The sequence below is a fragment of the Anoplophora glabripennis genome, unplaced genomic scaffold (genome assembly GCF_000390285.2).
Source record: "Anoplophora glabripennis isolate ALB-LARVAE unplaced genomic scaffold, Agla_2.0 scaffold884, whole genome shotgun sequence".
In the NCBI taxonomy this organism is placed as follows: Eukaryota; Metazoa; Arthropoda; class Insecta; order Coleoptera; family Cerambycidae; genus Anoplophora; species Anoplophora glabripennis.
In genome coordinates, this window is record NW_019417025.1 from 51,382 (window position 1) to 63,861 (window position 12,480).

The 12,480-nt window shown below is 34.2% G+C and overlaps 1 protein-coding gene and 1 pseudogene across 1 annotated transcript; both read right to left on the minus strand.

Moving 5' to 3' along the window:
- Positions 1-1,041: 1,041 nt before the first annotated feature.
- LOC108910627 (brachyurin) lies at positions 1,042-9,202 on the minus strand. Its single transcript, XM_018715305.1, has 4 exons — positions 9,039-9,202; positions 8,319-8,527; positions 1,339-1,721; positions 1,042-1,282 (listed from the first exon to the last, which is right to left on the minus strand). The coding sequence occupies exons 1-4, from the start codon at positions 9,120-9,122 to the stop codon at positions 1,122-1,124; spliced, it is 837 nt and encodes a 278-aa protein (XP_018570821.1). The 5' UTR covers positions 9,123-9,202; the 3' UTR covers positions 1,042-1,121.
- Positions 9,203-11,886: 2,684 nt separating this feature from the next.
- LOC111692096 overlaps positions 11,887-12,480 on the minus strand; it is a 7,612-nt pseudogene continuing 7,018 nt past the window's right edge.

Here is a 12,480-nt window from a genome sequence, read left to right on the forward strand (position 1 = left end):
TAGATGATAGTGATGGAGACAGTGATGGCAGTACTGATGATGAAAATTGTGATTGATAGTGAAAGTGTTAGATAAACATATGATAGTAGTTGTCTCACTAATTGCCTTGCAAATAAAAAGAAAATTGGTTCTCAGAATAAAGTGGATTCTTTTCGACTCATTAATTTCCTGTTAGTTTTTCTTACCCTTCTTGTCTAATCTCTGTAAATTTGCGTGTGTTACAATGTAAAGATAAGCCTACAAGATCATGGTTGGTAAGCGGATGGAGCAGTTTTATTGCAAAAATCTGCCTTTCGATGTTTTCCAGAAAGCCCACCCCACGGGCGTCGTGCATACTTTTTAGTGTCAGAATCGGAATTCCCGACCCCAAAAACCCCGAGTGGAAATTTAGAAGGCAATTACTCAGCTATTCGATGTTTTACAGAAGCCCCCCCCCTTGCCCCCACTGGGGGCTCCAGGGGCGTCGGGCATACTTATCAGTGTCAGAATTGAAATCCCCGACCCCAAAAACCCCCGAGTGGAAATTTAGAAGGCAATTACTCAGCTATTCGGTGTTTTACAGAAGGCCCCCCTTGCCCCCTGGGGGGCCCCAGGGGCGTTGGACATACGTTTCACTGTCAGAATCGAAATCCCTGACCCCAAAAACCCCCGAGTGGGGATTTAGAAGGCAATTACTCAGCTATTCGATGTTTTACAGAAGGCTCCCCCTTGCCCCACTGGAGAGCCCCAGGGCCTTCGGGCATATTTTTCAGGGTCAGATTCGGAATCTCCGACCCCGAAAACCTAATTTCTACAACTTTTAGTCAATTTTTACCATTTTTAGAAAATTCGGAAAAATTGATGCACTCCAAGATGCACTTTATGCACCCGCAATGCAGTTTCGATCCAGCCCCAAAGTGTAATATATAGACTTTTTTCCTGATATTTTTCCGAAGACAATGTCGAAAACCGCAACTCGATCGGTTCATCAGAAAAAAATTGCTGATTTATTGTCAAACTTGCCCGGTCTATCAGGACCATCAGGAAAAAAACTCAATCTGATTATTTTTAATTTGCTTTATTTTCAAAACTAAACCTATTCCAATGTATCTGGACAGTCGTGATCGTCGCGCTGGCAAAATCTACAACTGCTCACGAATCCATGACAGGAAGTAAGTGACCCTAGCATAGACAGTTGGGTTTCCGGCTTGGCACTGTGTAGAACCGAAGGAAACGACACCCACCTGAACCCCATCGACCACCAGTGGACCACCAGAATCGCCGTTGCAAGCACCCACGATACCTGGAGGCACAAATTTTCGATTTATCTCGCACCGCAGCACTTTTAAGGCAACTCACCTGTTCCAGAGGTACAGATGCTGCCGTCCACTACGTCGCTATCGTAAAAACGTGTGCAGTCCGCATTGGTTTTAATTTCGAGGGAAACGGAACGCAAGACTGGCGAGACGGCGTTGGAAGCGTCGGAAGTCCTTCCCCATCCTGTCAGGCGGGCTTTCTTTCCCGCGAAAGTGCCTGCGTTCTCTGCGGCCAGAGGAATGACTTGGATGTTGACGTTCAGCGTCACAGCGGAAGGCAAGCTGATGACGGCGACGTCGTTGCCGGCGAAACTGCCCTGACCGTAGTTAGGGTGGTTGGCGATGCTGGTGCTGGTGATGCGCACCTGGGTGGCCTCGTTGGAGTTGAAGGCGTGAGCTCCAAGTCTGACGTTGACGAAGACAGCTCTGGAAGAGAGTACGTGAAGAATAGAAGTTGAAATGTTGTTTCGTTGAATAGAATACAATAATTAGGTAAAGGCAATGCCCAATAAACGGATATAATCCGGGCGAATTAGACCAAACACATGCCCAATCAAAAGCAATAGCAATACAATTCATTAAATAAAATATGGTAGAATTGAATGTAACAATTCTTTTAAATACTATAAAATACAATACTTATGTAATGTTGATATTCTAGACACAATTTACGCAAAAAGTGTAACAGTTAATTTTAATAGTACCTATATTATGTTACTAGGAGTAGAAGGCGATCATTATGTGTTGAGCCCAAAAGTTTGCTCGCCGAGGCTGAGCAAATTGGGCAAAACACATGAGCCTTCCACTCCGAGTGACATATACTATTTTTTCTTCAAGCGTGAATATAAAAAAATTACTAATTTTGAAAATTTATAGCGGATAACGCGATGGTCAATCTCAGCACAAAATAAAATCAGTAGGTAGGTAATACTATTTATTTTATACATTTTATACATTTTATTGATTAATTAAACATGACAGTTTTAACCACTTTATTCATGAATAAAAAAACAAATGTAACAATTATTTTTCTTTAATTTGAATTAAACGAATAAACATCTAAATTACCTACATGTCTATCATCAAACTTTATTTATTAACATGAATATTAAATGTGCAATTTTGTATGGTACAGTTGTTGATATTTAAAGCGCTGCTGGCTGTCTTTTTTTCAAAGTTTACAGTTCTGTCGTTGAATACGTTACTTGTAATAAGGTTCTCAGTTTCAGTGTTAACAATTGTACCATTATTAACAGAAAAGTCTTCGATTAAATTATTTTCAGGATCAATATTTACAGTTTCGCTTGATGTACTTGGTTCATTATACTCTAATGGGTTTAATATTTTCATCGCTATCTGTTTCTTATTGTTTACAGAATCTTCAATGTATCCTTCAGCGACGCTGGTAGATTTCCATCCACCATGTCGCTTTAGGGTTGTAATGTCTCCACCATTATCAACTAAGATAGTTGCCGAGGTTCTTCTAAGGCAATGCCCCGTATATTCATGTGGATTTGGCAACCTTAAAAATGATGCAACATCTTTTGGCACTTTTGAAATTTTATGTATGCCCATTACAACACGATGACAATGGCCATTTTGATATTTAATAAAAAATCTATCAAAAGTTATGTCTTTTGGCCGAAGAGTAGCATATTTTCTGTATAAATTTAAATAAAACTCTCCAATTATGGTAAATGAACGATGTTTTTTAGTTTTTGTATTGGGAATATTTACTAATATTATATTTCCCAAATCTTTTACATCATTAACTTTTACTTGAATGAGTTCATCGCATCTACAAGCTCCTGTGACTCCAAATATTAGTGCAACCTAAAAAATATAGAATTATTAATTTTGTAACAATAAAAAAAGTTGGAAAATGCAAGGAAATTCTAAAACATGACGTAATTTTAAGACATCTATATTTATGAGTTTTTACAACATTCTTCCAATGAGCTATCTTTATTTCCGAAAATTGTTTATTATTCTCGTAATGGATACTATAAAATAACTTGAAGTTTACAAATTATAACAAAATTTTGTATTACAAATATAAAAAGGTTAAATATATATCTACCTATAATTTAAAAAGTACATACCTTGGTTGCTAAATATTTATCATCAGGTGCTTTATTCAGGAATTCGTCAAATTCTTTTTTAGACAAAACTTTCGACTTTTTTGGTTTATAATTTTCACCTTGTCGTTTCAAAAATGTAATTAATTTTGAATATTTCTCAATATTTACATTGTGTTCTATGTTTAATTTAGATTTTACCATTGAATATTGCGCCCATAAAGTTGAACTTTTCAGTGTTCTGGATAATCTTGTAAAATATGCTATCATCACATTTTCTGAATAAATATGTGCATTATTTTCTTTTGCCCAATTTATGAATTTATCATAAGCATTTTCATAAATTTTTCTCGACTTTGTTGGTATAAGTGTTGCCACTGATGTATTTGCAATTTCCAGTAATTCTGGTGGTGTGCACTGCATTTCTTCAGACATTTTAAAAACGACCCGACGCGACATCAAATTTCAACTGACACTTAATGAAACGTCAAAGCTTCTTGAATCTTTAATTCGTTGCTAGGATACTTACCTACACATTGTTACATTTTTTTACTAGTTAAAAAATGAAAAATATTTGTACTAGTTAAACAATAGGCTGCTTCTAAAGGAGGTGTTGCACTATATAATATAAGTATTATTATACGCTTGAAGAAAAAACAATATTTTATACGTCGACCTCGGTAAATTTTCATCCATTCATAATTTTTTTTTCAAAGAAATAATTGACTTTATTTTTAAATACATAAAAGGACCATCTTACTTTTCGAAAGAGCGAAAAAAAAATAAGTTGATATAAAAAAAAGCATCTGTGTAAGATGAGAGATAATGTAATTACCTTTCGATCCTTTTTTTTAATCAAATTTCGATACCTTGACTTGGGCAGAAGATAACCGCGTTTACGTTTTCGACTATAATTTTGCAATAGGCCGCCATTTTGAAATTGGGAGTCCGGATTGCGGGTATTTGTTGAGCACCCCAACAGTTATCTTTTCCTGTAGTTTCATCCAATTTCAGTCAAATTGTTGCTCCAGTTAGTTGTTAATTTAATTTTTTTTGCAACTAATTGTTTAATTACTAAACGTTAATTTTAGAAGTTAATATCGTTGATGTAGGTTCTAATAATGATTGATTAAGTACCATTTTGCAACTAACAAAGTAGGACATGTCAAACAGCCTTATAAACAAATTGTCCCGGGATCAGGCGAAAGACGCTCGTGAATTCGCTCTTTATTTTACTGTTAACAAATTGGTGGAATAAGACTATCTTTAACTGTAGGTAATTTGATTGCCTACAGCATAAAATGATGATTTCCGAAAAGTCGTCTAGATTTTCGTGAACAGTAGAGAAAGTGAAAAAATACGTAATTTTGCTACTGATTTGCAATTTGCCAACTTTGCTTCACTTCTTTCGAGTTACTTTTTTAATAATATAATTCTACACCTTTCCCCGTCGTAAAGTGCAATAAAATGTCTATTAATATTTTTTTCACGTTCAAACTCGAATTCGACTGAGAGCAATGAGAGGAATACAAATGTCATCAAAAGTCAATAAAATAAATAATTTTTGCACGAATTTTGAGTTTAAAAGAATTATGCCACTTTCATTTGCCTTTAAAAAATAGTTATATTATGGGAATCAAGTTTTATTAGTTTGTTCATCAATGCATTCCACGAAATTCACGTTTTAATGATTAAATTTAAAAAATATATATTTTCTTATTTTAATGATCTCTCTGTTAATTCATTGAAGTATATCTCAGAATCTACACTGTAGAATGCTGTCGTATTTGGCTAAAAAGCAGGGGGTTACAACGTAGTTTTTATGTGTGCAAGATTTTGTCGATTGCATAGAAAAATCTCTCGGCGATAAACAATTGTAATTAATAGAGTAAAATCTTGAAAAATTAAAAAAAAATTCTAAATGGTTATAAAAGTGTAAAAATAGGTATTTTTAGTATTGATCATTTTTTATTATGATAACAAGTATCTCTAAAACATTGTGTGCCCTTTCTAAACCTTAATTTAAACTCACGGTACGCGATAAACTTTTTGAAATTTTCATAATTAACAATTCTGTCAATCGAAAACCACGCGATCCATCGTTGCAAAATTTTTAGGGTAGAATTGACATACACTAGCTTCCAAAAATAACTTAAGGTCGTCCGCATCGAGCAAGTAATTAACAACAACGTATTCAATTGGAGTATTAATAAAAGTAACAAATACGAGTGGCCCCAGAACGGACCCTTGGGGAACCCCTGGATATTGACGAAATTTATCTAATGCAAACCAATTATACTGTATCATCTAGGGCCTGTTTTTTTGTAAGTATTTTTCAATTTTTCACTCCTTACTTTTCACTTTTCTGTTTTCAAAATTCATATTCAAAAAACAGTTGGTAATCCGCATAAACTATTGGAAAAAATTAAGGGATCAAAAAAAAAATCTAAATTTTCGGCGATTTTTCAAATGGCTGTATCTTTGACAAAAATGGTATTGGAGTAAAAAAAGCAATTTGAAGCTTGAAGTTTCTAATTTTTGGATCTTGCAAAAAAAAAAAATTCAAGTAACGCGTATCGTGTAATCTTGAATGAATATCATGAAAAAAAATTTTTCGAAATTTTTTTCGATCTTATTTTTGGTGTACGGACTTGAAAAAATTTTTTCCAATTTAACCACCCTATTTGATTTGATAGGTTGTTCATTTAGCTTCAATTTCTTTTTTTTTGTCTCGATACGACCATTTCTCGCTGAGCTATCTAACTTTGAATGAAAATTGATCATTTTCTCTTTGTTCATCGATATCTCAGAAACCAATGGTTGCACAGAAAATCGACGGTGGGTTTCAGAAACTTGAATGAATTCTCTACAAGGTCCTGGCACGGTTTTTTAGAAAAAAAATTTTTTTTATCCTTAACATGACTGAACTTTTGAAATGTTAAATATGCCTTTTACAGGTCATTGTACCCCTAAAAGCCCTACAGAGTTTCAATTCGATCCATAAAGCCGTTTTTTTGTTTCATTCGATTGAATTTTTAAAAAAATTAAAGGATCACGTTTTTTTGCCTTTAAATGCTCATAATCCGTAAAAAAATGAAAAAAAACATTTTTTTTCCTGATTTGCTTTACATTCTTATTGCAGAAAACGTTTGAAATCATGAAAAAAAAAATTCGAAAAAAGAATTTTTAAAATTTTTTTTTTTTCAGAAATTTCGCATAACCGCCGGCATTAGCGTTACCCAAAGCGTATCACTGTCGGATTTACGCTTTTACACACGTACGAAAAGCGTTTGAAGTTATGTTTATTCAATTTTTTTTCTACTGAAAAAAGGTGGTTTGAAAAAAACTATTTGTTTTAGTGTTGTGTAAATTCGGAAAAAGCGTTTTATGAATTCAGAAGTATCGCAGCAATAATCTCTGAAAAGGGTGTAGACCGAGGTCAGTATTCGGTTAGGGGTATCAACTTTTTTAAATTTAATTAAAATTCGGTCAGCATAATCACGAAATGAAGTAGGGGAATCGTGTCGGAAATGCTTGAGGATTACTGAGATAAATTTTCAGGAGTGAATGCAACGAAAACATTTTTCAAAAAATTAAAAAAAATTTTTTTTTTGTCATAACTTCAAACGCCTTTCGCACGTGTGTAAAAGAAGCGTAAATACGACCGTGCGACCTCCACGTGGTACGCTTTGGGTAACGCTAATGCCGGCAGTTTTGCGAAATTTCTGAAAAAAAAATAAAAAAAATTTTTTTTCGAATAAATTTATTTTTTTTTTCATAATTGCAAACGCTTTCTGCAATAAGAACGTAAAAAAAATCAGGAAAAAATGTTTTATTAATTTTTTTACAAAGCATTTAAAGGCAAAAAAAACGTGATCCTTTAATTTTTTATAAAATTCAATCGAATGAAACAAAAAAACGGCTTGCTGGATCGAATTGAAACTCTGTAGGGCTTAGTCATTTTCCCAATATTCTCAATGTGGCACGTGATTTTCTAGAAGACCCCTAAAAATCCTATTTTTTACGATTTTTCAATCATGTTAAGGATAAAATTATTTTTTTTTCTAAAAAACCGTGCCAGGACCTTGTAGAGAATTCATTCAAGTTTCTGAAACCCACCGTCGATTTTCTGTGCAACCATTGGTTCCTGAGATATCGATGAACAAAGAGAAAATGAACCATTTTCATTCAAAGTCCGATAGATCAGCGAGAAATGGTCGTATCGAGACAAAAAAAAAAAGGAATTGAAGCTAAATGAACAACCTATCTAATCCATAAGGTGGTTAATTTGGAAAATTTTTTTTCAAGTCCGTACACCAAAAATATGATCGAAAAAAATTTCGAAAAATTTTTTTCCATGATATTCATTAAGATTGCGCGATACGTGTTACTTGAATTTTTTTTTGCAAGATCCAATAATGAGAAACATTAAGCTTCAAATTGCTTTCTTTTTTTTTTAGTCCAATACGACCATTTTTATCAAAGATACAGCCATTTGAATAATCGCCGAAAATTTAGATTTTTTTTTTGATCCTTAATTTTTTCCATTAGTTTATATTTTACTATTTGTTCATAAAGCTTCATCATTATTTATAAATATTTACTTATTTTAAAAATTGCTCCAAATGTACATATGATTTTCTACTATTTTTCGTCCATTGCTAATGCAAAATTCAACTTTTTTGATTCGCAATCGTCAAATAAACAAAAAATAAAGAATGACTTTTTTGATTTAGGGCTTACTTTCAATGTTACAGGGAAAAATATATATGTTACATGAAAAAGGAGGTTGATATTAACCTGACTTTTTTCACCACATACTTAGAAGATTAAGTGTTTAACGGAAAACGTGAAAACGCGTTATAAATTAAATGAATGCGTCTAGATGTCTGGATGAAAATTTGTGACAGCTCTGGAGATGATTCCTGCTGATCAAGAGAATTACCTGACGGTGCAGTGAGCGGCAGTCAAGACACGGTTGGTGGAGATCAGGGAGCCCCCGCAGAAGCTGAGACCGTTGATGACAATCGCGACTTGGTAGGGGATAGAATTGGGCGCCACCTCCACACCACCAATGACCCTAGATGCAGGCAGGTCTTCGGGCTTTGCTGGGTTGATGGGTTCCTTGTAGATGTTGTTTGGGACCAGCTCAAGCTGAAACAAGAAATATTTACTTATCGCGAAGGTCATACGGGGTGATTCTAAGGTGTGTTACAAAGTAAACAAGACATTTGAAGATAAGAACAAAAATAGTTTTTTTGGCAAAACCGATTTATTTATTCAAAATGATCCACTTTCGACTTAGTACAGCGATTGCTGCACTGCACTGCTGCACTGCTGGGTTATTTGTTGACAACTGAATTTATGGCCACGTCACCCAGTGCGGCTACGTTTGTGCCGCGTTTGCTCGCGCGCTCATTCTTCAGTTGAGCGGCCAGATCTGTATATGGTACATACCTACTGCCAACCTCTTGGTTCTTCAAATGAGACTGGAAAGACTATACCACCCATGATCTCTGCCACGAGATAAACAATCGTCGCATAAATTTGGTTCATCAATAGAAACGTTTCAGTAAAAATTTTACCAAGTTTACAACAAAACTTAATATTAGAACTTTCAAACTTAAAACCGCTTCAAAATTACGAATAAGAAAACGATACTTACCCCCTCGAGCGCATCGAAAGAGACTTCCGCGGGCATAGCCGCAGCCCAGGAGACGATAGCCAAGAAACACAACGCGAACTTCATCTTCGGAGATACCTTTGGTCACAGGTGCAGGCCTCCGAACGGTTGTAACTTTTATAAACGACGGTTAATATCTGTAAAGGGATAATAGATAACTCATTATCTATTTTGTATAATGCACATACTTCTCGCGATACTTTGTTCTTAAAATCCTTGAACGAGTAAATCAATCAATCAATTTTTTAATCCGACTTTTTATGTTTCAAGATATTAAAAAATCCCATGTTTGTTCTATGCAAAGTTTTCTAAGTACACCGTGTCGGATATCTGCTGGAAAAGTTCGTTACGTGTCTCATATCTATCACTTAATAATTCTACTTCAATTATCACATTTACATTTTTAGGTCTATAATTTTACCCATTTTGTGATGTCAAAAAATCGGAGTGTGTGAAAGCAGTAAAGGTACGGAGAGAATCCATTAACTATTGTGACAATATTTGAACTAAACCTGAGTACTTTCACTCAAAAATAGGTACCTGTTAAGTTAGTTCTCCAGATAAACTCGTATTTGGTACACTTGCACCTAAATCGGAGTAAATGTCCTCATTTCATTATTGTGGGACCTCACCCCATTCTATGGTTGTAGTGCGTTGTCTTTGTCTATTCCCATCGTCCCCATTAGATCATCTCGTGACGTGGTGTATGGCGTGTAGTGCTGGACAAGTGTCCGGTTATTTTGGTGAAAATTACGTTTAAATGCAGTGGTTTGATTACAATAATTAAAAACAATATTTGGTTAACTAAACGAGTAGTTTAATGTTACGTATCTGTAACGTTTAATATAGGTTATGGCAGTCTATTCGTTCGATCAGTTAACCAATTCCCTTAATCGCGACCTAAAATGTTGTGTGTAAAACATATCCGTGTAAACACCACTGTGGCAGCTTAGTACTTTGACTTTAATATAATATTTAAACTAAAATTTAAATACAGGGTGATTTACAATAAGAATAGACTCAAAAGTCACTCACTTGATGTTAGCAGAAACTTGGATTTGAGTGAAATTCACTCACTTCTGTTGAAATAGTTTCACTTAACAAAATATTAGTTGTACTCATACTAATAGAGTGAAAATTTTACACCTGTCATTTTAAGCCAATTACATACTGTAATTTCGACAGTTGCCCATGGCAACCTTCAAATTTTTCGGAAATTTTTTTCCTCCTGCCAAGCCAGGCAAACAAAATTAATAAGTGGACATTTTTTTTGACATCTATCATATGGTTCAAAAATCATCAAATACTTATCCAGAATTTTGCTCTTTAATGTTTTTATTTATTTTAAAATAATAAATAGATACAAATTATTATTTACCAAATATTTGTTCCGAAATTTCTTCTATTAACGCTAAATGTTTTTGAAATTCCGTCTGGAACTCTTCTCTTCGCAACGGATAGTAACGAGCAGTATAATTATTACCTTTATTTTTCATTTCCATCAGATGTCTGTGTTTCATAAAATATATGTAATAATTTGATGAAATTTTGTTGTGCTGAGCCCTGGTTTTACGTAAAAATGAAGGGATATCTTCCTCCAAAATCTTTTGAATAGCTGCGAAAAGGTTTTCTTGATTCCAGTTTTTGTCAGTAAATATGTCTGAATTCAAAAATTAAATGCCTTTTTCATTACTAAAGTGAATGCAATGCGCTGTTTTATTTACTTATACAATGGTAATACTAAGTGAGTTATACTGCAAACATAAATATCTGAATTAAAAAATTAAATGCCTTTTTTATTAGTAAAATGAAAGGAATGTTTTTTTTTATGTTTTAATAAGAATCTTTGATAAACTGCCACAGACATTGCTTTTCTACAAAAACTTACTTTCCTTCTATTTTAGTAATACTAAGTGTATTGCAAAGGTAAATATTTGAATTAAAAAATTAAATGTCTCATTTATTACTAAAGTGAAAGGAACGTATTGTTTTTTATGTTTTATTAAGAACCATTAAAAATATGTCATGCACCACAAAACAATGTCAAGCCAACTTTATTTTGGCGAAATAAGTTTCCAAATGAAACATGTCAAATTTTTAAAATAAATTTTGGTTGTACAATTTTCTTACCGAAACCCCCACGTCCTTGAATTAATGTCCGGAAATTTTTCCTCAATCACGCATTTTTCTAGAAAATTTTCAAAAAATGCGTTCCTTCGGAAAAATGTCCGGTAATAATTCAAGCACTAGGGAGATTATAAGTGAAAATTTCACTCGATCGGGTGTGGACACAAATTGATACATTTTGTGTAAAATTGAGTGAACTTTTCTGTACTTTATATTCGTGATTGGCGACTTTGAAAGCCAACGAGTAACAAGTTTCAGCGTAATCTTGAAATTCTGAATGCTTTTCCGATTTTTACATTCGCCATATTGGATCCCCCATCTTTTATTCAGGAATTTTCGGATCTGAACTTCAAATTCGTAATCAGCGACCCCAAAAATCCGCGGTAACAAAATTCAGGCAAAAATATTGAATGGAGAAATGTATGACTTAAAGGGGTAAGTAGGACTCTGGTCTGTTGGTGGTTTCACCCAAATTTAAGGGATTTTTATTAAAAAATTACTTGGTAAATCGGTTTTTGGGCCGATTCGGATTCAGCATAAAAAAAATACACACAATCTATGTACTCATGTCGTTGTGTAGATTCTTGTTTGTGGGGCAGTATTATTATTATTAAAAAAGAGATAAATATTAGAAATAAGCAAACCTCAAATTATTGATAATAAAACTGGTCTTTAGAAGACGCAAGAACTTTTTTAATGTTTGTTACTTGCATTGCAAACTTAAACCTCCTAAAAAAAATTAAAGAGTTAAAAAAATACCTATTTTATCTAACCCTGAATCTAAAAAGTGTGATATCAACATCCGTTCCAGTAAACCGGTAGATTAGATTAGAACTACTGAATACAAAGAATAAACACTTGATTGATTTACATTCGTGTATTGTTTCAACTTTCCACATTCTACCATATATTACAATTACAAATTAAACTCCAGCCTTCAGTCGTATCCACTCCCTGAAGGAACTGACTGTAGTGAATCCCGTGGGGCTCTCATCAACGCAACTTCCCGAACCGAAGGACACGATACCCACTTGGACCCCGTCGACCACCAGGGGACTGCCTGAATCACTGTTACAAGCACCTACCACCCCTACAGAAATAGGTAGTTACAATTTTTTACAGAAAGGAAAGAGGAGTAGACTCACCCACTCCGGAGGTACAGATATTGGACGTTCTCACGAGGATATACCTAACGGCGCACTCTTCGTTGGAGATGACGTCAAGGGACACCCCTCTTAGGACGGGAGATACATAAACTCGTATTTGGTACACTTGCACCTAAATCGGAGTAAATGTC

What these genes read in the sequence shown, in the direction of transcription:
- LOC108910627 (XM_018715305.1), bottom strand. Translation starts at nt 9,122, where the DNA reads ATGAAGTTCGCGTTGTGTTTCTTGGCTATCGTCTCCTGGGCTGCGGCT. An exon ending in CTTTCGATGCGCTCGAGGGG is followed by an intron (nt 8,528 to 9,038) that starts GTAAGTATCGTT and finishes TTCTTGTTTCAG; the next exon opens with CTTGAGCTGGTCCCAAACAA. An exon ending in CATCTGTACCTCTGGAACAG is followed by an intron (nt 1,283 to 1,338) that starts GTGAGTTGCCTT and finishes TTGTGCCTCCAG; the next exon opens with GTATCGTGGGTGCTTGCAAC.